Below are 23,110 nucleotides of genomic sequence, written 5' to 3'. Positions count from 1 at the left end.
GAGTGAGACCGTGTCTTAAAAAAAAAAAAAAAAGTTCTAAGCCCCAGTAGTTCAGAATGCAACCTTATTTGGAAATATGGTAGTTGCAGGTGTCATTAAGATGAGGTCGCACTGGAGTACGATGGCCTCCTAATTCAAGATGACTGGTATTCTTATACGAAGACAGAAGCACAGGGAGAACGCCACGTGACGATGGATGCAGAGGCTGGAGTCATGCAGCTGCACACCGAGGAATCCAGCAAATCATCAGAAGCCAGAAAGAGGCAACACAGGACTCTCCTGCATATTTCAGAGCGGGCCTGGCCCAGCCAACACTTGATTTCAATCTAGCCTCCAGAACTGCGAGACAGTAATTTTCTGTTTAAGTCACCTGGTTCATGGTACTTGGTTCCAGTGGTCCTGGGTGCTGAGGTCCTTGGCCCTCCATCCCAGCTCCTGGTTGTGGCTCCCTTCTGGGGAGAGGGGCTCCTATTGTGGTTTGTCTCCTTCATTTCCCTTTACAGTTGCCTCCTTCTATATACTTTCATAGGCCCCTCTTCCAAATCCTGGAAGCACATTTACTTTCCTCAAAGCATCCGCTAGCAATAGGGATAGGGGCTGTCATTGGAAGGAAAGGCTACAAAGGGGAAAGGATCATTTGATTTTACAGATGGCAATGTCAATATCAAGAAATGCCTGTTCTCCCGGAGAAACTACAGCTAGAACCTACAAATATTGCTCCTTAATCTGTTGCTGCCTCTTGTTTGCAAGATCCTTGTCCTCTTTAGTGATGACAGAATCCCCTGCCTCCTCTTGGCCCCTGTGATAAGGTCACAGGATTTACCTGGAGTCTCATCTCCTCTGGAAGCTCCCCAGAGCTGCCTGCACCCTGAAGCCCTCCCTGCCCGCTCTGGCTGGCAACTGTCTCTAGTTGAGCAAGTTTCCTAGGTCTGTGCCACAGCCAGGCCCCTGCTTTGGGCTGTCTCTGTTGTTAGTTATCTTTTCACATGTGCCTCCCATCTGCCCAGTGAGCCTGGGTTTCCCAGGTTTCTTGTCTAATTCATCCTCACCCTCGGGCTGGCACAGAGCACAAGGAAGCCCCCATGCTCCAGACATTGATGCTGCTGCCAGAGGCGATGGCACTAGCTGTCCAGGGAGGGCTGAACCCTTCCTTCCTAGAAGCCATGCTCCACCCAGAGTTTCACTTTTCCCTCCCTCCTTCCTCATCCAAACTGAGCACCTGGCCGGGTGCGGTGGGTGGCTCACACCTGTAATCCCAGCACTTTGGGAGGCAGAGGCGGGCAAATCGCTCGAGCCCAGGAGTTCGAGACCAGCCTGGGCAAAATGGTGAAACCCTTTTTTAATTAGCCAGATGCAGTGGTGGGCGCCTGCAGTACCAGCTACTCAGGAGACTGAGGTGAGCCCAGGAGGTGGAGGTTGCAGAGAGCCACGATAGTGCCACTGCACTGCAGCCTGGGCGGCAGAGTGAAACCTTGCCTCAAAAAGAAAAAACAAAAAACAAAACATAAATTGAGCACCAGCTGAAGGCTGTGGAGGACAGTGGAATACCAAGGGCAGGGGTTGGTTTGGTTTGGCAGCAGCTGGTGACGAGCTGCCTTAAGGGAACTGTGGTCTGTGGAGAATTAACCACTGGGTCTAGTGGAATGTGGCTCTGTCTTTGGAATCTCATGGGTCTCCCCAATCCCTGAACATGTCAGGCCTTCAGGCTGTTGCTTTTGGGTTTGGAGAAAGGCATGGGGGCTCTGACTTCATCTCTGCTGGCCTAAAAGCCCTGGGCTTGGCATTTCCAGGACCAGGAAGTATGAAGATGTGCTTCAGAGGTTTTGCTGCAGCCTGTGATTACATGGTCTGATGGAACAAAGTCTTTGGTGCTCAAACATGCTTCTTATAAAATCCCAGAACACTTCTCAGAGTCTTCTGCTGCTTAGTGTTGTCCAGCTCAGCATGGTGATGTTTTCAGGGTGTGTGTGTGTGTGTGTGTGTCTGTGTGTGTGTGTGTGTGTGTGTGTGTGTGTGTGTGTGTGTGAGAGATGGAAATTGAGAGATTCAGATGCACAGATGGACATAGACTGCCTGTGCCAATAGGACAAGGAGCTAAAAGAGGAGGAGAGAGAAATTCCTCCTCTCTCAGGTGCCTTCCCATTTGTGAGTTATGGCAGCTGTCATCACCGTGGAGTTGGGCGAGTTTTCAGTCCTTCCTCCTTTTCCTTGCTGCCATTTCTTGGCATCCTCAGAGCATTCTTCATCGCTCAGAGCTCTACCAGAGCCATACAGGTGTGTCCCAGGGCCAGCGCCAGGAACAATGCTGCCCATTGTGGGTTCTGGCCTCAGTGCTCCCTTATCAAAGCCCTGGTATTTCTGGGCACTGCAGGCAGAAGTTTGGCCTGCACTTCCCTTTGTACCCTTCACCTTACTAAAGGGGAGGCTGTTTTTGTGCTGAGCAAGAGGTCTCCCACGGAGGACCAGAAATGCATGTGGGTGCCTGCAGGTAGATGAGTGCATGCCCCAGGGAATTGACTTCATTCATTTCTGTCTCCAAGTGAGAGGAGGAGGGAGGCGTAGAGAAGTGTAGGATCTGAAGGAGAGGATATTGGTGGGCTTCACTTTCGAGCACAAAGGAGATGATCAGTGAAGGTTCCAGATGCTGTTGCAGAAAGGTGGTCAGGCCATGGGTAGGAAGGTCGTGCGGTTCTGGGATCTCTGTGAGTCCCCACATTTGTCAGGGTGCTCCCCTACGGACATTAGTGGCAAAACCCGTGCAAGAAACATGGCCCAGGTGCTTATCTTTGGGGGAGTAAGGGAAGGGGCAGCTGGGGAGATGGGGGTGTCATTCCAAAGCTCCCCAAAAGTGGGGAGAAAAGGAGCCATCACCCCTCCGCCAAGATAGAGTGTGCTGTGGTGGCTTTTAAAAATCGACACCAAATGTACTGAATTTTTGGAGCTTGTTAGAAGGAAGGAAAAGCATTTCGAGGTGCCTGAGCCCTTATCAACAAAAAGTGGCCCCCTAATCCCCAGGTATGCAATCAAGTCCAGGCTGTCACGACTCCTGCCACAAAACCCGCCCACCCTAACCCATCCTCATGACTTGCCTTCACAGTCCAGAAGGAAAATTTATGAGATTCCAGCGCCTAGAAGGCTGGGCCTTCTGGCCGAGCTGAGGCACCTCCAGAATAGGTGACTCTAGCTGACCTGGCAGCTATCTGTGAGGACCACACCTCAGATCCGAGCATTTTGCCTGCAGATGGACTTGTGTTACTTTCTTCTGCTGCCACCTTGTCTTCACTACCCCCCACCCCCGCTCCCCTGCCCTCCCCTCGCCTCCCTGAGTCTCCTGCTGCCTTTGACTTCACCTCCTTTCTGCCAGGAGGCTCCAAAGAGAGCCCTTGAGAAAGCTGGAAAATACTAGCAGCCTTGGTGCTGCCACCAATGAGCTGTGTGTCATTGGGCACCTCACTTTTTCTCTCTGGCCTCAGTTTCCCCATCTCTAATGTAGTCCCCAAAGCTCTTTTCAACTCTGGTCACGAAGTCTCTGCTTCCATGGAAGTGAACATTGTCGATGGAATGTGCTTCCCCCGCTGAATCCCCGGATCTGGGATGTGGTCTGTGGGCTATTTCAGCTGCATTCAGAGTAGCATCCCCACATTCTAGCCTAGGCCGGGTCAGAGAGAGGTAACAGCACTTCCTGCTGATGATAATGCCTTTGTCTCTGGAAGCACTTTCAATTCTTCAAGATATGTCCTCCTTTATAACTAGAAGCAGGCAGGGCAGCTATTACCCATACAGGCTGAGTATCCTTTATCTGAAATGCTTGAGACCGGAAGTGTTTCTGATTTTGGACTTTTTTCAGATTTGGGAATACGTATGATACCAGTCAAGCATCCCAAATTTGAAAATCAAAAATCCGAATTGCTCCAGTGAGCACTTCCTTAGAGTGTCATGTCGATGCTCAAAGAGTTTCAGATTTTGGAGCATCTTGGAGATCTGATTTTCAGCTTGGGGATGCACAACCTGTATTTTACATATTGGCAACATAAGGCCCAGAAAAGTCAAGTCCTTCCCTAGGGATTTATGGGCGCTGGTGATTAATGTAAAGTGGTAGAAAGAGCACCAGTCTGGGAGGCAGAAGTTCTGACCTCGAGAAAGTCACTCAGTCTCTAGGCACCGATTTTCTATCTGTAAAATGGAAATAATAATGATTGCAGAGTCACACAAAGTAATGCAGGTGAAAGCAGTTTGCAAACGCGTAGAGCACTTAACTTGCATCCTTCCTGGGGGATCCGAGAGCAGGGTGGCATTCTCACGCTGTCTCCCACCCCACCACTTCTCTCCTGCACTGCTCTTCCCACTGGGAACTAATGCAATCTCCAAGGTTATTTCTCTGGGTGAAAGTGGGGAGGAATCCTGCCTGTCCTCTAATCTCCCTTTTGTTCTTTCCCTCCAGACTGTAAATTCACCTGTCACCCAGAATGCCGCAGCCTGATCCAGTTGGACTGCAGTCAGCAGGAGGGTTTATCCCGGGACAGACCCTCTCCAGAAAGCACCCTCACCGTGACCTTCAGCCAGGTAGGTGCCAAAGCTCTCGTACCAAGCTGGGAACAGCCTCTGCAGGTGCCCCGGGCTCCACTTTCTCTCCCAGGAGCTCTGGTGAGCAGGAGGTGGCATGAGGCCTCAGATTCCACATGCACTGGATGGAGTTCACAGACACCCTGTTCCAAGGGGACTAGGGGAAGTGACACAGAGAACTCTGAAGATACTCAGAAGTCCCCTGTAGTTCTCCCCAAGTACAGAGCCTATTGTGGCTTAGGGCTCTGAGCCAGAGATGTGGGTATGAGTGAGCAGTGGGGTAGCTTCCAGAGAAGCCTTCTGACAGTCCCTAAAGGCCTCATAGCCCTGGGACAGTGGGGATGCTGGGGCTGAGGCATCTCAAGCACATTGTCCAGCCAGGCCAGCCCAACCTTCAGAGGGGCTGGGCAAATGTTCTCTCCCTGTGTTAAAGAACCAGAAAATTGATGTCCAAAGCAGCTTTTGGTTCTGGGTTTTGTAAAGACACTTGAACTGTGATGTATCTGAACTTTTATTTCTAGGATTTAGAATGGAGACAGAGGAGTGTGTTTATTGCTTCTTGCATTGAACAAGCATTTATTGAGTATCTACTGTGTACCAAGCATGGGTGAGAGTTGGGGTAATAAATGATACGTCACAATTCTTGTCCTCAGACAGCTTACATTCTGGCAGGGGAGGCAGAATACCAACAAATAGCATACACTGCGATGCATGTTGCAATAAAAGTATGAACCAAGCGTTTGGATATATAGTGCAATTGTTTCTGCTGGGAGAAATCAGGGAAGGCTTCCCAGAGGAGGTGATGTTTGATTTAAGCCTTAATGTGTGGGTTGAAGGTTGCGAGTCAGGGAAGTAAGAATGTCATCCTTTAATTCATTTAACAAATAAGTTTCGAGTGTTCACCATGTGCCAGGCCCAGGAATGCTGAAGATTTAATGATGAAAATTACAGATGTGGTTTCTACACATCCGGTGCTTACAGTAGGGTAAGGGAGTGAGACTTTAAACAAATACATCCTGTGTCTCTGATGGAAAATCTCAAGGTGCTCTGAGAAACTATACTGGGGGACCCAGGTGCTGGATGGGAGACTCACGAGCAGCCCCCGTTCTCCAGAGTAGCCATCACATGCTTTTTCTGGAACACAATCAACAGTGTTCAAATGCCTAATTCACCATGGGTGTTACCAGCCTCCCAGCTGTTCCCTCATGCCTTTCTCTCTCCCTGGAAAAAGAATTATTAGAAAGCAAGAATGATATATGTTTTTATAAGGGTGATGCTGGATTGGTTCTAAAATGTATATTTTAAAACACTGCACATCGCTCCACAGACGTTGGAATAGTAACTATTTCTGGTGTAGCCTGAATGTAACCAGGCCTCTTGGAAGGGCCTTACCCTTTGCAGGAACTGTCTACCCAGGATGGGGCACAGGGAAAGGAGAGGAGGCACATCTGACCCCCAAAAGTGCTGATTGGCAATGCAGATGTTTCCTGAAGGTTTTCCTCAGAAGATAGAGGGAAGAGGTTACATAGTACACCATATAGCAACATTTCCTAAAAATCTTATTGAAACAACCTTTTCTGGTCTCAATTTGCTTTTCTCTTTGGGAGCTTCCAAGTGTCTCTTCTTTCTGATCTCCTCAGCCCTGCACCCCACCCTGGAGCCTGGCTGTCCCCATTACTTCCTGGGTCTCCTCTTTGGGTCTCTTTCTGTTCCTTCCTTTAGAGCAGCAGGTCTCAAAAGGCGGCAATTTTACTCACCCTCTAGGACATTTGTCTGGAGACATTTTTGGTTGTCACAACTTAGGGGATGCTACTGATTCTAGAAGAGGCCAGGAATGCTGCTAGCCGGCCTGTTTTGCATAGAACAGCCCCCCACAACAAAGAATTATCTGACCTCAAATCTCAGTTGGGCCAAGACTGAGAAACCTGCCCTAGAGTGGGCTAGCCAGCTCCCAAGTGTGGCAGGCAAAAGGCCCAGGGAAGGCCTGGAGTTGGCTGGATTCGTTGTCTCATCCTCCAAATGTCAGCAGTGAAGAGATGCTTTCATGTCTGAGTTTTTGGAAACAGAGTGACCCCCTTTCCTCTGCTGGAGAGAGGAGTCAACCTTGGAACCCTCTGGCAAGTGAAATCAGGGCTTGTCTAGAGCAGAAACACCACTGAAACATTGCAGAGGAAGGAGCCAAGAACCCCGCGTGGGAGCTGAACAGCCCCCAGTGGGCAAACAGCCTGGCATGGGGTTTGCTCCTGGGCTGGCTGGATCAGGCTGCTGCTGTATTTGCCTTGGACAGGCCTGCCTGCATGCTTCAGCAGAACTGGGGCAGGACCCAGCCCTCTATCAATAAAACCTGGGCCCTGCTCCAGGCCCACTTGCCTCTTCTAAAAAGCCTGTTTGTGCTCATTTCCGCCTTGGCTTGATTTTCTGTTAAATCTCAAGATGGAGCTTTCTTTCACCTTGACATCATCACCTGGGCTGAGCTAACTTCATGTGCTAGTGCTGTTTTCTTGGGGGATTTAAGGGAGCAGGGGCTCAGATGTGAGCTCAGCTACTTCCGGGTATATATATGGCTTGGGGGGGTCTCATCTCAGTGGCACTTCTCCTGTCTGATGTATTTTTTTTTTTCCTGAGACAGAGTCTCACTCTGTTGCCTAGGCTGGAGTGCAGTGGCATGATCTCAGCTCACTGCAACCTCTACCTCCTGGGTTCAAGCAATTCTGCCTCACTCAGCCTTCTGAGTAGCTGAGATTACAAGTGTGCTCCACCATGCCCGGCTAATTTTTGTATTTTCAGTAGAGATGAGGTTTCACCATGTTGGCCAGGCTGGTCTCGAACTCCTGACCTCAAATGATCCACCCGCCTTGGCCTCCCAAAGTGCTGGGATTACAGGTGTGAGCCACTGCGCCCAGCCCTCTCTGCTCATTAAGGAAAGAAAATCATTTATTTTCCTCCATCCAGAGAGAACCATTCTTTATTAACATTTTTATATGTTCTTCCTGAACATTCATACATTTTTCAAAACATGATTGAGATCATCCTGTAGATAAGTATTTGGCCTCAACATTTTAAAAGCAACAATCCCAAGGTTCTGTCTTGTCTCTGCCATGCCACAGGGAGGCAGCTGGGGAGGAAGGAGGGGCAGGTGTGGAAGCGGGCAGGAATGAGCTCAGAATCCCCAGTGGCAAACTCAAAAGGCCATCGGAAACAGGCATCAGAAACCGAGGAAGGCCGCTGGGAGCTGTCTGTGCTTTTGTCAACCACAGAAATGAGGGTTTTGGAGTTTCTCCTTAAAGATCTCTGAGGTCTCTGATATCTGACTTTTCCTTGGGCACCCATGCATGACCAAGCAAATCTCCTTCAAGTCTACCCTAGACCCCTTTTTCAGTTTAAGCCTCATTTGCTAAGGAACATCATCGCTATTGGCTAAAGACCACAATCAGTTACCCAAACAGCTGCAGTTCTTCTATTTAGGATTATACCCCAAAGAATTTATACTTCTGGTGGTCTTAACGGTGCTCTTATCCTCTCACCCCTGGGAGGAAAAAAGCCCTCAGTGGCTCCTGGTGCCCTCACGATGAAGTGAGGCCTCTGATGGCTTGGTTCAGTCCTTTCGCTGCCTATGGAGAAGCTGGCCCCAAGAGAAGAAGTCTTTGTCCTTGCCCACCACTGGATTCTCATTATCACCCACTGCAGCCCAGGGCAACCCCGGCAGCTCTGTCCCTTTGGCCTTGGGTGCCACTTTTCTTGGTACATGGAATGCACAGATCGCAAGAGAGAAACATAAGCACTATTTCTTCCACTCCAATCTCTTGCAGCCAGTGCTCAAATTTTATGCCAGCAGGCCCAGAGTCCTACCCCTTCCTCCTGACCCTCCAGAGTCCCTGATATAGTTTGGATGTGTGTCCCCTCCAAATCTCATGTTGATGTGTGGCCTCCAATGTTGGAGGTGGGACTGTTGGGAGGTGTTTGGGTCATGGGGGTGGATCCCTCATGAATGACTTGGTGCTGTCCTGCAATAATGAATGAGTTCTCGCTCTATTAGTTCACACAAGAGCTGGTTATTTAAGACAACCCTAGCATCTCTTTTTTGCTGTCTCTCTCGAATGTGACACGCCTGCTCCCCCTTCCCCTTCTACCATGAGTAAAAGCTTCCTGAGGCCTCCCCAGAAGCCAATCAGATGCTGGTGTAATGCTTGTACAGCCTGAAGAACCCCAAGCCAAATAAACCTTTTTTCTTTATAAATTACCCAGCCTCAGGTATTCCTATATAGCAACACAAAACGGACTAAGACAGTTCCTGGGCAGCAGCCTCGGAAACCAGGCTCCCAGGCCCTCAGCTGCAAAGGCCAGCCCCTCCCATGGCCGTTCCCAGACCACACTCAGGCACTTTCCCCACTCAGGACTCAGGCCCTGCTCATGTTCCACCTGTCTACTATTTACTTAACATTTCTCTTTAAATAGACTTATTTTATTAAATTTAAATAAACTTACGTTAAAGGAAATTTTAAAATATCCTTGAATCACTGGTTTGATGTACTTAGGAATTTTTTCTCAGCACACATTAAATGAATACTTATAATTTCTTTTAATATGTGTCCAAGGACTGCCTCAAATTTACTCCACAAATATTTATTAAGCCAGGCACTAGCCAGGCACAGTGGCTCACACCTATAATGTCAGCACTTTGTGAGGTCAAGGCAGGAGGATTGCTTGAGCCCAGGAGTTTGAGACCAGCCTGGGCAACATAGCAGGGCCTTGTCTCTACTAAAAATTAAAAACATTGGCCAGGTGTGGTGGTGTGCATCTGTAGTGCTAGCTACTTGGGAGGCTGAGGTAGGAGGACAGCTTGAACTGAGGAGAAGGAGGCTACAGTGAGCTATGATCATGCCACTGTACTCCCATCTGGGCGGCAGAGTGAGACCTTGACTAAAAAAAAAAAAAAAAAAAAAAAAAAAAAAATCCAGGCACTGTTCTAAAGTCCTTTCAGGTGTCATTTGTGGGAGATGCTGCCCTATCGAGGCCACTCTCTTTGGCCATCTGGTGCCTGGACTACCAGGGCACTGGGTCCAGGGAGTGCCTAAGGGGCAGTGTGAGCAGTGGAGAGAGCTCCTGGGATGCTGAGAAGGAATTTCCAGCTGTTCTTACCAATACCAAGGTGCTCTTTCAAAGGAGACTTGGATCTGTATATTCTGATACGGAATTGTGCAGCATGAATGCAGGTCCCTCCACGGTACACATAGGACCAGGCCATTTGTATTTTGCATGTATATATACACGTGTGTGTATGTGTGTATGTGTGTGTAAATGCAGAACGAGGGCCTGGTAGTGCTCAGCTAACTACTGAAAGAGATTTCACCCTGGAAGGGGGTGGACATTGAAAGGGGTAGAGTGAGGCTCTCACCTTTTGCCCTTTGTTTCTGTGTTGTTTGAATAGCCAAATGCTTTTCATATGTTCCTAATGTCATTTTTTTTTTTTTTATATTGAGTCTTGCTCCGTCACTAGGCTGGAGTACAGTGGTGCAATCTGTGCTCACTGCAACCTCCGCCTCCCGGGTTCAAGAAATTCTCCTGCTTCAGCCTCCTGAGTAGCTGGGATTACAGGCGTGCACCACCATGCCAGGCTAATTTTTGTATTTTAAGTAGAAACAGGGTTTCACCATGTTGGCCAGGCTGGTATCGATCTCCTGACCTTGTGATCTGCCTGACTCAGCCTCCCAAAGTGCTGGGATTACAGGTGTGAGCCACCGCACCTGGCCCTAATGTCATATTATTAAAAGGCAGTAAATGTTTTCTTAAAACACAGACCCTTGGCCTGGGCGACTGAATAGCTGGTTTCTAATACAGATTGTGTCGACGAAATACTTGACATATGAGCCAGGACAAGCCTCTTAGTTTCTTTGAGTCTCAGGTTTCTCCTCTGAGAAATGGGACCCTGTGAGGCTCCAGCGAGAAGAGGTGTGTGAAAGCATGAGTGGACAAAAGCATGAGTATTCTAGGTGACAGTCCTGGGCCATCTCTGGTACCTCTAACAGTCTTGCTAGATGTAGATTTTTTAACTGTGTAACTCCTGTGATGAAAGCCCTCAGTGGCTTCCCATTGCCCTCAGAATGAGTCTAAATCTGGATTAGCACACACAACCCTTATGGTCTGGCTCTGCCAACTCTCCAAAACACCAGAAAGTAGGGTTATTGTCCTGGATATAAAACCAGGACTCTCTGGCTTTGTGGTTTGGGTGGACATTTTTTGCTATAAGGTTTATGACTATTGTTGAGGCCCCAAGTCATTATTCCACCCTGTGGATGAGTCCCTGTCTCCACTCACCAAAGGGGCAGATGGCTTCCAGGGTTCCAGGATAGATCAGCCCGGCCAGCCAGCATTTCAGCCTTGCAGGTCCCTGCTGCCTTTCTGCCTACACCCCCAACCCCAAACACTGTCAAGCCTTAGCAGGGCCCCTGCTGCAATCACCCCTCAGCCCCTGCAGCAGAGTAGTGACTCCGCTGGCTTGGAGTTCCGTGCTTCCTGGCTCCCAGTCCTTTGCTCCCTCCTGCAGACATGCCATTGTCTGCATTAACGCGGTCTCTACCTTTCCAGACCCTTGAGAAAAAAAAAAGCTCCTGCGGCCTGTCCTGCCTTGTCCCTCAGCCCAACAGCCACGTGTTGAACCCAGGATGACCACATGGGGGAGCGAGAGAGCAAGAAGAAATGCGCCTAAAAGGGCAGGTGCTGGGGGTGGGGGGATGTGTCATTTCCTGAGGCCCCAGGCTCCCTAATACACTTGATAGACCTACCTGCACATCTCTCAGGAAGTGCAGGGTCTTGGGTCCCTTCTGAAAGCTTCAACACATGTTAATTGAACTGTGACTGATAACAACAGTAGCTGACATTTGTTGAGGCATACCTGTGTTCTGTCTACTCATTTCATTTATTATTGAAAGAAGTGTTGAAATCTCCAACTATAATTGTGGATTTGTGTATTTCTCTTTACAGTTGATATGCCTGTATTTTGAAGCTCCATTATTAGGTGCATAAACTTTTAGGAATTTCTTGTATTTTTTTTTTTTTTTTTTAACAGACAGGGTCTCACTCTTTCACCCAGGCTGGAGTGTAGTGGTGCTCATTGTAACCTTGAACTCCTGGGCTCAAGTGATCCTCCAGCCTCAGCCTCCCAAGTAGCTGGTACTACAGGTGTGTGCCACCATGCCTGAATATTTTTTGAGTTTTTTGTAGAGATAGGGTCTTGCTCTGTTGCCCAGGCTGATCTTGAACCCCTGGCCTCAAGTGATCCTCCTAAAGTGCTAGGATCACAGGCACAAGTCACCACATGGGATACTTTTAGGATTATTATGTCTGCTTAGTTAATTGACCTGTGCATCATTATGAAATGACCTTCTTTATCCCTGTTAACATTGTCTACTATGACACCTACTTTGTCCAATATTAACATAGTTACTGCAGCTTTCTTTTAATTACCATTAGCATGGCATTCCCTAATCTACCCTTTCATTTTTAGGCTGAGTCTCTTTATATTTAAAGATCATTTCTTATAGGCAGCAAATAGTTGGATCTTGTTTTTTTTTAAACCAATCTGCTCATCTCTACCCTTTGAGTATTTAGATCATTTGCATTTAATGTGATTATTTATATAGCTAGATTTTTTTTTTTTTTTGAGACAGTCTTGCTCTGTCACCCAGGCTGGAGTGCAGTGGCGCGACCTCGGCTCACGATATAGCTAGATTTTAAGTCTATCTTCTGACTACTTTTTTTCTTTTCTTTCTTCTTTTTCTATTTTTTTTTTTTTTTTTTTTTTTGAGACAGGATCTCATTCGGTCACCCAGGATGGAGTGCAGTGACACAATCATGGCTCACTGCAGCTTCAACCTCCCCAAGCTCAGGTGATCCTCCACCTCAGCCTCTCGAGGAACTGGGACTACACATGCACCACCACACCTGGCTGACTTTTTTGTACTTTTCGTAGAGACCGGGTTTCGCCATGTTGCCCAGCCTGGTCTCAAGTGATCAGGGGCTCAAGTGATCCTCCCACCTCAGCCTCCCAAAGTGCTGGGATTATGGGCATGAGCTACCGCACCCAGCCGGCTATTGGTTTTCTATGAGTATTCTATCTGTTCTTGGTTCGCTTTTTCTTTTTTTCTTTCTTGCCTTCTTTTGGACTAATTGAATGTACTTTATGATTGCATTTTATCCCATTTGTTGCCTACAAGCTTTAACCGTTTGTTTTGTTATTTTAATGGTTGTCTTAGCGTTTACAGTATATAAATGGTCCTTAATTTATGGGATTACATCCCAATAAACCCACTGAAAGTTGAAAATATCTGAAGTCAAAAATGCATTTAATACACCTAACCTACCAAACAACATGGCTTACCCTAGCCTATCTTAAATGTGATCAGAACACTTACATTAGCCTACAACTGGGCAAAATCATCTAACACCAAACCTATTTTCTTATGAAGTGTTGAATATCTCATGTAATTTATGAATGCTGAACTAAATTATGGTTTCTATCAAATGTGCATCTCTTTAGCACCATCTTAAAGTTGAAAAATCATAAGTAGGACCATTGTAAGGAGGGAACCATCTGTACATCTTTAGCTTATCACAGTCTACCTGTCAAATGATACTATGCCATGTCATGTATAGTATAAAACCCTGGCTAGGCACAGTGGCTCACACCTGTAATCCTAGCACTTTGGGAGGCTGAGGTAGGAGGGTCACTTGAGCCCAGGAGCTCGAGACCAGCCTGGGCAACATAGTGAGACCCTGTCTCTATTTTATACCAAAAAAAAATTAAAAAAAGAAAAGACAAAAATAATAGTATCCTTCCATTTCTCATCTACAGACCTTTGTACCATTCTTGTCCTATATTTTATTTTCACATATACTAAAAGCCAGGGGTCCCAGCCCCCAGGGCCACACACATGGCCTTTTAGGAATCAGGTTGCACAGCAGGAGGTGAGCAGTTGGAGAGCAAGCCACGCTTCATCTGTATTTACAGCCACTCCCCATGGCTTGCTTTACAGCCTGAGCTCTGCCTCCTTTTAGACCAGCGGCAGCATTAGATTCTCGGAGGAGCCTGAACCCTATTGTGAACTGCGCATGTGAGGGATCTGGGTTGCGTGCTCCTTATGAGAATCTAATGCCTGATGATCTGTCACTGTCTCCCATCACCCCCAGATGGGACCGTCTAGTTGCAGGAAAACAAGCTCAGGCCTCCCACTGATTCTACATGATGGTGAGTTGTATAATTACTTCATTATATATTGCAATGTAATAATAATAGAAATAAAGTGCACCATAAATGTAATGCACTTGAGTCATCCCCAAACCACCAGCCCCACCCCGGTCCATGGAAAAATTGTCTTCCACAAAACCAGTCCCTGGTGCCAAAAAGGTTGGGGACCACTGCTATAAGCCCCTTACAATATTGTTACTATTTTATTTAAATGGCCAATTATATTTTAAAGAGATTTAAATGACAAGAAATTGTTTATTCATTTGGTTACCATTTCTGGTACTTTTTTTTCTTCTGGTAGATCCAGGTTTCCATCTGATATCATTTTCTTTCTGCCTGAAGGACTTTCTTTAACATTTCTTGTATTTGTGGGTGCGCTGATGATGAGTTTTTCAACTTTCCATGTCTGAAAAAGTTCTAATTTCACCTTCCTTTTTGAGAGATTTTTATGGGATAGAAATTTCTAGGTTGGCACTTTTTTTCTTTCATTATTTTGAAGATGTTGCTTCACTACCTCCTCACTTGCATTATTTCTAACAATAAATTTACTGGTATCTTTATCTCTGCTCCTCTGTATATAACATATTCTTCTTTTTTCTTTTTATCACTATGTATTAGTCTGTTTTGTGTTACTATGAAGGTATACCTGAGACTGGGCAATGTATAAAGAACAGAGTTTGACTCATGGTTCTGCAGACTGTACAAGCATGGCGCCAACATCTGTTTGGCTTCTGATCAGGACCTCAGGAGGCTTTACTCATGGCGGAAGGTGAAGGGAGAGCAGGCATGTCACATGGTGAGAGAGGGAGCCAGAGAGAGAGGAGGTGCCAAGCTCCTTTGAACAACCAGCTCTCACATGAAGGAACAATACGAGATGCTCATTACCGTGGGGAGGGCACCAAGATATTCATAAGGGATCTGCCGCCTCAACCTAGACACCTCCCGCCAGGCCCCACCTCTAACATGAGGGGTCAGATTTCAACATGCGATTTGGAGGGGACAGATATCCAAACTGTATCACACTGGTTTTGAGCAATTGGTTACAATGTGCCTTTTGTACTTGTCTTTATGTTTCTTGTACTGGGTGTTCATTGAGTTTGTTGGATCTGTGGATTTATAGTTTTCACGAAAATTGGAAAAATTGGGGGCATTATTTCTTCAAATATTTTCATACCCCCCCACTCTGAGGATACCACTTACATGTATATTAGACTGCTTGAATTCATTCCACAGCTTACTGCTCTGTTCATTTAAAAAATTCTCTTTTCTTTCTGTGGTTCATTTTGTTTTGTTTTGAGACAAGAGTCTCGCTCTGTCGCCCGGGCTGGAGTGCAATGGCGCGTTCTCGGCTCACTGCAACCTCTGTCTCCTGGGTCCAAGTGATTCTCCAGCCTTGGCCTCCCAAGTAGCTGGGATTACAGGTGCCTGCCAATGCTCCCAGCTATTTTTTGTATTTTTAGTAGAGACAGGGTTTCACCATGTTGGCCAGGCTGGTCTCGAACTCCTGACCTCAGGTGATCCACCCATCTCGGCCTCTCAAAGTGCTGGGATTACAGGTGTGAGCCACCATGCCTGGCCTGTGCTTCATTTTGGATCATTGCTATTGCTGTGTCTTCAAGTTTGTTAATCTTTTCTTCTGCAAAGTCTAATCTGCCATTAATCCCCATCTAGTATATTTCCCGTCAAAGGCATTGTAAATTTCAACTCTAGTGGTTTGATGTGGATTTTTTAAATATTTTCCATTTCTCCTACTTAACTTTTTGAATAAATAGCATATACTTATTCAGACATTTCTCTGGGCTCCTCACAGCCTATCCCCTTCTACCCTAGAAGCAGTGGGCTGCCCGAGACACCAGAATTAGTGTCTTTGAACAATGCTAATATCTGTGTCAGTTGTGGTCACTAGTCGAGACAGAGTCTCACTAAGTTGCCCAGGCTGGTCTCGAACTCCTGGCCTCAAGTGATCCTCCCACTTTAGGCTCCCAAAGTCCTGGGATTACAAGCATTAGCCACTGCACCCAGCCCTTTGGAAATATTCCTGAGTTTTGTTCTAGGACCCAGTTAAATTACTTAGAAGTTCGATCCTTTTTAAGGTTTTAAGAGCCTCTTTAAGATTTGTCAGGATTGGAATAGTCCTCAGTCTAGGGCTAATTATTTCCCACCACTAAGGTAAGACTCTCTGTGTACTCTACTCAGTGCCTAATAAATCATGAGGTTTTCTGGTATGGCTTGTAGGAACAGGCACTATTCCTGCCCTGTATGAGGGCAGACACTGTTACCTGTAATCCTTTTGGGTGGTTCTTTCTCTAGCCTTGGGTCATTTCTTCCCACGCACACACCGATCAGTAAGCACGCAGGTGAATACTATAGCAGCCTTTCTGCAGTTCTCTCTCTCTGCAGCTGTCTCCATTCAGTTACTCTGTCCTGTGAACTCGGGCTGCCTTTGTCTCCCTAGACTCTGAGCAGCATCTCCTCAGCTTCAGGGGGTTTTCCAGATTCCACCTTAGTACCCGCTCTGCACCACATCTGGGAGTAAACTGGGAGTAAATCTAGGGATCAACTCATTTGTTTCCTGCGTCTCGGGGATTGCTATTCCTCATTACCTGATAGCCAGTATTTTAAAAACCACTGTTTCATTAGTTGTATCAATTTTTTTGGTTGTTTTAATCAGGAGGATATATCTGAATCCTATTCCCTCATCTTTGCCAGAAGCAGAACTCCCCCAGGCACTGTTCTAATCCTAATTCGTACTAGTTCATTTAATACCCAGCCTTACGAATTGGGTAAATGCCTTGAGGGCAGGGATCCTATCTTTTGCCATTTAGTCTTCCTCATAATGCACTGGGCCTTGCACATAGTAGGTGCTGAAGAAGTCCTTCATTTTATTCGATTTTGAACTTGGATTTGTGGAGGTTTTTTGCATTCAGAATGCTGGTTCTCCCACTTACTATGACACTAGGAAAGTACATAACCTCTCTTAGCTATTACATGGGGACACCAGTGTGGTTGTTGTGGCAACTGTATAAAAGCACTTGTAAACTCCATGGAGCATGAACCTTGTTTGTTTACCAGTGTGTTCCTAGCACCTACCACAAGGAATATATATAATAGGACTGGCAAATAACATAGTTTCCCTTGCCCCTGTGGTGTTTTAGAGCCTTCAGCCCAGCAGGCTGCTTGCCCTCTGTAGACACATTATCCTCAAGATAGCTATGGGTGTGAACAATGCTGCTCTCAGCATCTTAAAATATGGTAACGCTCCAAAATGGGGATTTTGTGTTGTACCCTGAGCACACAGTCACAAATCCATGTGCCCGCCCTGGTACCCAGTCCTAAGGCTGCTGACAGCCCCTTTCTGCCATCTTGGAGCAAGTTTAGTGCTCCCAGCTCTACAATCTGGCTTTCTATAGCTTAATAACTTTATGATCTAGCAATCAATTGATATTGACAGTATCTTTTGTTATTCTGTGGCCACCAGAAATGAGAGGAGACTCACCACCTTTAGTTGACATGGCAGGAATGTCAGAAAAGTCAGAAACTAGGGTCCCACATCTAATCTTTCCTGGTAGATGTGAGGGTGGGGAGCAGAATACATTAGACCCCACCTAGTCCCTCAGTCAGTATTTCCTTAGCTTCCAGACCCCAAATTTGGCACTGATTTCTTCTATTCTGACTCCTTCCCTTGATAAGAAGCTAATGGCTGCTCCCAGGGGATTCTAGAGGTGCCAGATGCACACCAGCCCACCTATATCTGCCAAGAGAAGGAGCCAGTCCCCCGCTCCCTCCATATTACCCTGAGCAGGACATCCTTCATTCTTACCCTGACTAGGCCATCCCATCTGGGACAGCTTTCTCCATGGCTCCTTCACAGACTCCTGCCACACTTTAGAAGCCAGAAGTGCTGGCCAAAGCTGTCAGTGATTCCTTTGCACTGGACAGCCGCCCTCACAGGAGCCTCTCCAAGGCCTATCTGACCAGCCCCAGATGGGCCAGCCCACGCCAATGTATTTCTGATTAGGCAGAATGGAAATGCTTCCCAAAAAGGAGGCACCTGAAGTCCTGGCCACAAGGAGGGACAAAGCTCTGGTGCATATTTCTCTAGAAATCCTTAAACCCTGGAGACATTTCTCTGGGCTCCTCAAAGCCTATCCCCTTTTACCCTAGAAGCAGTGGGCTTCCTGAGATGACCCCCAGGTGGGCTAGGCTAGCCCTGAGGTGAGAGGCAGCAAGACCCTCCTTGCTAGATGTAGCAGTGCAATAGTTGTTCACATCTCACCCTGGTGACCATGCTGCCCGGGATGTTGGAGGATTGGCCCTGCCCAGAGAGGGGCACATCAGGGAGACGGCTGTTGATCAGAAATATCTTTTGTCACTCTGTATTCTCACTAGGGAGGAAAATTAGAAGACAGAGCCTTTGGGCCTGACTCAGACCCTGACATGAGTTCTTGAGGGTGTGGACAACAGGGGTAACTCAGCTATCTTCAGTAGGTTCAGTGTCAAGGCCTATCGAAGCTGTTAGCCTGGCAGCCAGTCAGAAGTGTGGTGTGGGTTAGCACCGCTGAGAAAGTGACTGTAGGGTGAGTCTAACCTAAATGGTGTGCCACCACTCACCTCTTACAACAGGAAGTCATCTGGGGAGACACCGAGCTCTCTGCTGTACACAGCCATTGAATGCTGAAAATTGCTACCCTAAGGATGACTGGCAGCATCTTAAGATTCAACCCAGATAGGACATCTGGTTAAGGATGCTTCTCAGAGTCAGATGGAAGGTGTGGGAGGTATGGATGATATTGGGGAATATGTGTCAGGAAGTGGGGAGGACATAGGAGGAGGATTTTGACATCAGAGGAGAGAATAGCAAGAGCTAAGCCACAAGAGGGAAGGGTGGCTTCTGGGAATGTGGATCGAATTTTGTGCAGCTGTAACGAGGGTTGCTTGATTGCACCTGGAGATGGGTGTGAACTGTTGGCTGTGCGTGCACCGTGAAGGGTCTTGAAGGACCTGCTCAAGAGTTTGGAATAGGTAGCGGGAGGCGGTGGAGAAAGGACAATTGTAATGGAAAGTTACAGGGGCTCTGGGTTTGAATCTGATTCTACCATTTACTTGCTTGGGCAAGTTTACTCTGAAACTCAGTTCATTCATCTGCAAAATACCTTCTTTCAGGGTTCTGAGGATGAAGTGAGATAATGAAATGTGTAACTTTCATTCAGTAACTTTAGTAGACCGTCTTATTCAATGTTGTTCTCACTAGACTGTATATTATTAGAAGGTAGGGACTGTGTCTTATTCATGCCCAAACTCAGACACTCAGTCTAGTGCTTGCCTGAAGAAAGTGCTCAGTAAGGCCGGGCGCGGTGGCTCACGCCTGTAATCCCAGCACTTTGGGAGGCCGAGGCAGGCAGATCATGAGGTCAGGAGATCGAGACCATCCTGGATAACACGGTGAAACCCCGTCTCTACTAAAATACAAAAAATTAGCCGGGTGTGGTGGCGGTCGCCTGTAGTCCCAGCTACTCAGGAGGCAGAGACAGGAGAATGGCGTGAACCTGGGAGGCGGAGCTTGCAGTGAGATGAGATCGTGCCACTGCACTCCAGCCTGGGTGACAGAGCAAGACACTGTCAAAAAAAACAAAAAACAAAAAACGGGCTCAGTAAATTTTTGATAAATGAAAGAAAGAATAAGCAAGTAGAACTTGATACGTAGTAATTATTTAATAATTTTTTGTTGAAATCTGAATGGAAGTTGTTATGGTACCATGATCAGATCTTCATCTCAGAAGGGTAACTGTGGCAATAAAAAGGTAGGGGGTTTGGAGGAGGCAGAGATAGAAACATGGGGAACTCTTGGAAGGCTTTGCACTAATCTCAGTTAATGGCACTCATCAAGATAGGAAATACTAAGGGAGGAAAAGAAGGAGCAGGTAGTGGACAAGGCAGGGAATAACAAACTCAATCTTGACCCTGTTAAGAGTGAAACTCCAATAGGAAGGGCTGGGTACTCAGTGAGCAGTTACAGGTACCCACCTGGAGATACCTGGGAAAGAAAGAATTATGAGCCCTGAGTCTGTTAGGTGTGGTTGATACCATTGGCATAGGTGAGACTTACCCCCCAAGGAGAGCAGGGGTACACAGGGGGAGAAGAGAAGACCCCAGGAAGCTGAAAGGAAGACGGGTGCATAGGCAGATGGAGAAAGTGGTTCCTAACTTGTTTGTAATGGACTATAATTTCAGGCATGTGGTTATTATGAGAGTAATCACAGAGGTAAACCATGAGGCCGCAGAGTATAGAGTTCAAGGACTTGGGTTCTGGAGTCAGACCCAGCGGAATTGATATTTGGCTCCACCATTAACTAGCAGTGTGGATATGTGCAAGTAACTTCACTTGCCTTAACCTCCTTTTGCTTTCTGTAAAATATAGATAATAACTGTAGCTTCCTCATAGGTTTGTTGTAGGGCTTAAATGAAATTATGAACAAACTATTAGTACAGTGCCTGCACATACTAGCTAATGGTGATTTCAAAATATGTCTCAGGGGTGCGGTGGCACCTTGCCCTGGTTTTCAGCCTCTCTATATGCCACTACATCTGATCATAAGGTCATAAGGCCCTAAATCTGATCTCCACTGCTGCTACCCTTCAACTGGACAGTTGAGGAAACCTGATGTCCATAGTTGCTCAAGATACCATATCAAGCTGGAGTTGGAGCTGGGACTAGAATACAAGCTCCTGACTTCCAGGCCTGTATCACAGCTTTTTTGGTACATGCAGAACTACAGGGTGGATCTTACAAGAGGATCTGGCCACATGACAGGATTGTATCTGAGAAAGGAAAAAAGCTTAAAATAATGTCTTTCATCATCTAACACTTTGAGTTAGGAAAGTGGCCCATTCATCATTTCAATGGGGCTTTCTGAACCCCAGCACGATGCCATGGATTTAGGGCTCTGGCTGCTACAGCTTTAGATCCAGCCTCCTCTTCCTAAGTCCAGGGACAAGAACAGCCAGTTCCCATCCTTTGTGCGATCACATCTCAGGGCCTTAAAGGCTCTTGCTCAGACTCTTCCATGCCCCCTCCCTCTTACCCTGGCCAAGCTATCACTATTATTGATTATTCATAGGGAAGAGGTTCAGAGGTTCAGACAGGGCCATTAGATGCTGCAGGGAGTCCTGTCTTCCTTCCTTTGAGACCCTGGGGCTTCAGTCTGGATTTTTCCTCCTGGAGGCTGGCCAACTTTGGTATATTATATATGATCTTTGTATATTTCTTCTAGTCCTAAAGTCCCTGCCAGCACAGTCTCTGTTTTGCTGACTTCTTACACATGGCTTTCTTCCCAACCTAGATTCACTGACAGCTGGGACAGGGTAGGGAAAGAGACATTAACTAGAAGTCAAGAGGCTTTGAAAGTAATGAGCTGTGATGGAACAAGTTACTTCCCTCAGTTTCCTTATCTATAAAATGGGCATAGTACCTGCTCTTAGGATAAAAGAGTAGCCTGGGGAAAATAATGGATGTTAAAAAGGTTTGAAAGACCCTGTTCAGATGTCAGATTTTCATAATGTTTGGAATGGCAGGGAGCAGTACCCTAAAAGAACACAGTGTCCCTGAGAACTTTCCTAACCAGGTCTGGCATCTGGTGTGCTGCTTCTAAGGAGAGATTCATGCTGACTCCTGGGGTACCTTGGCTTGGTGTTTGAATAGGTTGTTATTAGCTATATGTGAAGGTTGCACATTTTGAACGTGCAGCATTGCCGTTGCATTGCAGAGCTTCCCGGCATGAATCCAAGGACACAGTGTGGCCACAGAGAATCTGGGGCCTGTTTTTTTTTTTTCTTAAGTATTAGATTCCCACTGAGCAAGGAGGTTCTTTTTATGAAGAAAAGCATGTTTCTTAGCTGGCTGGACAAAGCAGGTGAGCTGTTATTGATGGCCCAAGGATCACAGGAAACCAACTCTCTGGGGGAAAACCCCCCAAACAGCCTCTAAAATACCCATTTGAAAAAAAGATTGCTCCAGACAAAGCCAGAACCTACTTTCACCCCCATTAATGTGAGATCTTCCCCTGCAAACACCCGGTAGCTCACCCCCAGCCCCGGGTGCTGACCGTCTCCCTCCTCTTATCTGCCTGCCAGAGAAGACAGCTACTGGTATTGACAGTTCTCCTGCACCGAGGGCGGCCAGCCGGCTGGGGTGCTGACTCTCAGCTCTCTTGTGTTTGTGCCTGCCAGGCACTCGCAGGCTTCTGGGAAGAAGACTGTGTGGGAGGATGAAGCCAAATTGAGCTGCAGTTTGAAACCTTCCCGAGCACTGACGGATTTGGCTTAGGTGGGAGAGGGAGAGGGTTTCTCATGAAGGTAGCCAGAGCTTAAGATGGAGTTGGCAGCTTGGTGTCCGGGGGGCTGAGTCTAGTCCTCCACCCAGCTTATGTTTCCCCAGGACTGGATTGTTTCAGAACTGTAGGAAAAGCTACACAGATTTGGAGAGAGACCTGATGACCCCTCTCAGCCACAGTCCAGGGCGCTCCGGGGTCCATGAGCCATCAGACTCCATGAACATGGTAGCAAAGCCAGGCCTCTGAAGGCTGTTTCCCCACCGGGACTCCAGCCCCCACTGTATTTAAAGATGGCAAAGTGCCCACCCAAATAGCCTCATCATTGCTGAGGGTCTGTACATGACAGTGACTAGGGGCGTAGGCAGCCGCACACACCAGGGCTGAGTCCCAGCACACATGTTCTACCTGTGTGACTCCGAGCCTTAGTTTTCTCATCTGTACACAGTCTCTGTCTCAAGGCTATTGGAAAGAGTCAATGATAGAGTGCACGTAAATCACCTGCACAGAGAGTTGTTCAAACAATGGTAGCTAGAACTGCTATTGATCTATTGTGGGGTAATTGTCTTAACTGCTTTGAAGGATTCAGCCCTATGTGTTCCTTTGTCCAGTCAGATGGGAAAATATAAATGAGCCCTTCTCAATGTTAGGAATGAGAAGATCTGGCCAAGACCCCTCTTTCTCAGACTATCCGGAAGATACACAGATGACCTGGATGGTGTCTGCAGGCTCCTGTGTATCCTGAGGCTTCCTGAGGGCCAAGTTCTATGGGTGGGAAGGCAGCTTGCTCTCTAGGTTGCCATAACTCTGCATCTGATTTGCATGTGTTTGTGGTGAACCTGCAGTTTCTTCTGGCATTTCCAACTTAAAATATTGCTGTTTCCCCAGGCAGGGCAGATATTGATTTTTTTCTTCTCTAACCATTCCGATTGACCCGGCTTCCCCACCCAGCGCATGGGGGAGGGAGTGGGTGGGG

At 47.1% G+C, this 23,110-nt stretch overlaps 1 protein-coding gene across 1 annotated transcript in view; it reads left to right on the top strand.

Annotated features, from left to right (window-relative positions):
- Positions 1-23,110, top strand: part of RASSF5 (Ras association domain family member 5) — an 83,929-nt gene that overhangs the window by 27,249 nt on the left and 33,570 nt on the right. Inside the window, exon 2 of the mRNA XM_019029757.3 lies at positions 4,442-4,563. Coding sequence (XP_018885302.1) covers positions 4,442-4,563 — 122 coding nt within the window. The remainder of the gene's footprint in view (positions 1-4,441; positions 4,564-23,110) is intronic.

This window comes from Gorilla gorilla, chromosome 1 (assembly GCF_029281585.2).
Source record: "Gorilla gorilla gorilla isolate KB3781 chromosome 1, NHGRI_mGorGor1-v2.1_pri, whole genome shotgun sequence".
NCBI classification, from domain to species: Eukaryota; Metazoa; Chordata; class Mammalia; order Primates; family Hominidae; genus Gorilla; species Gorilla gorilla.
Note: the sequence above shows the minus strand (reverse complement) of the source record. Positions and strands in the feature narration are given on the sequence as shown.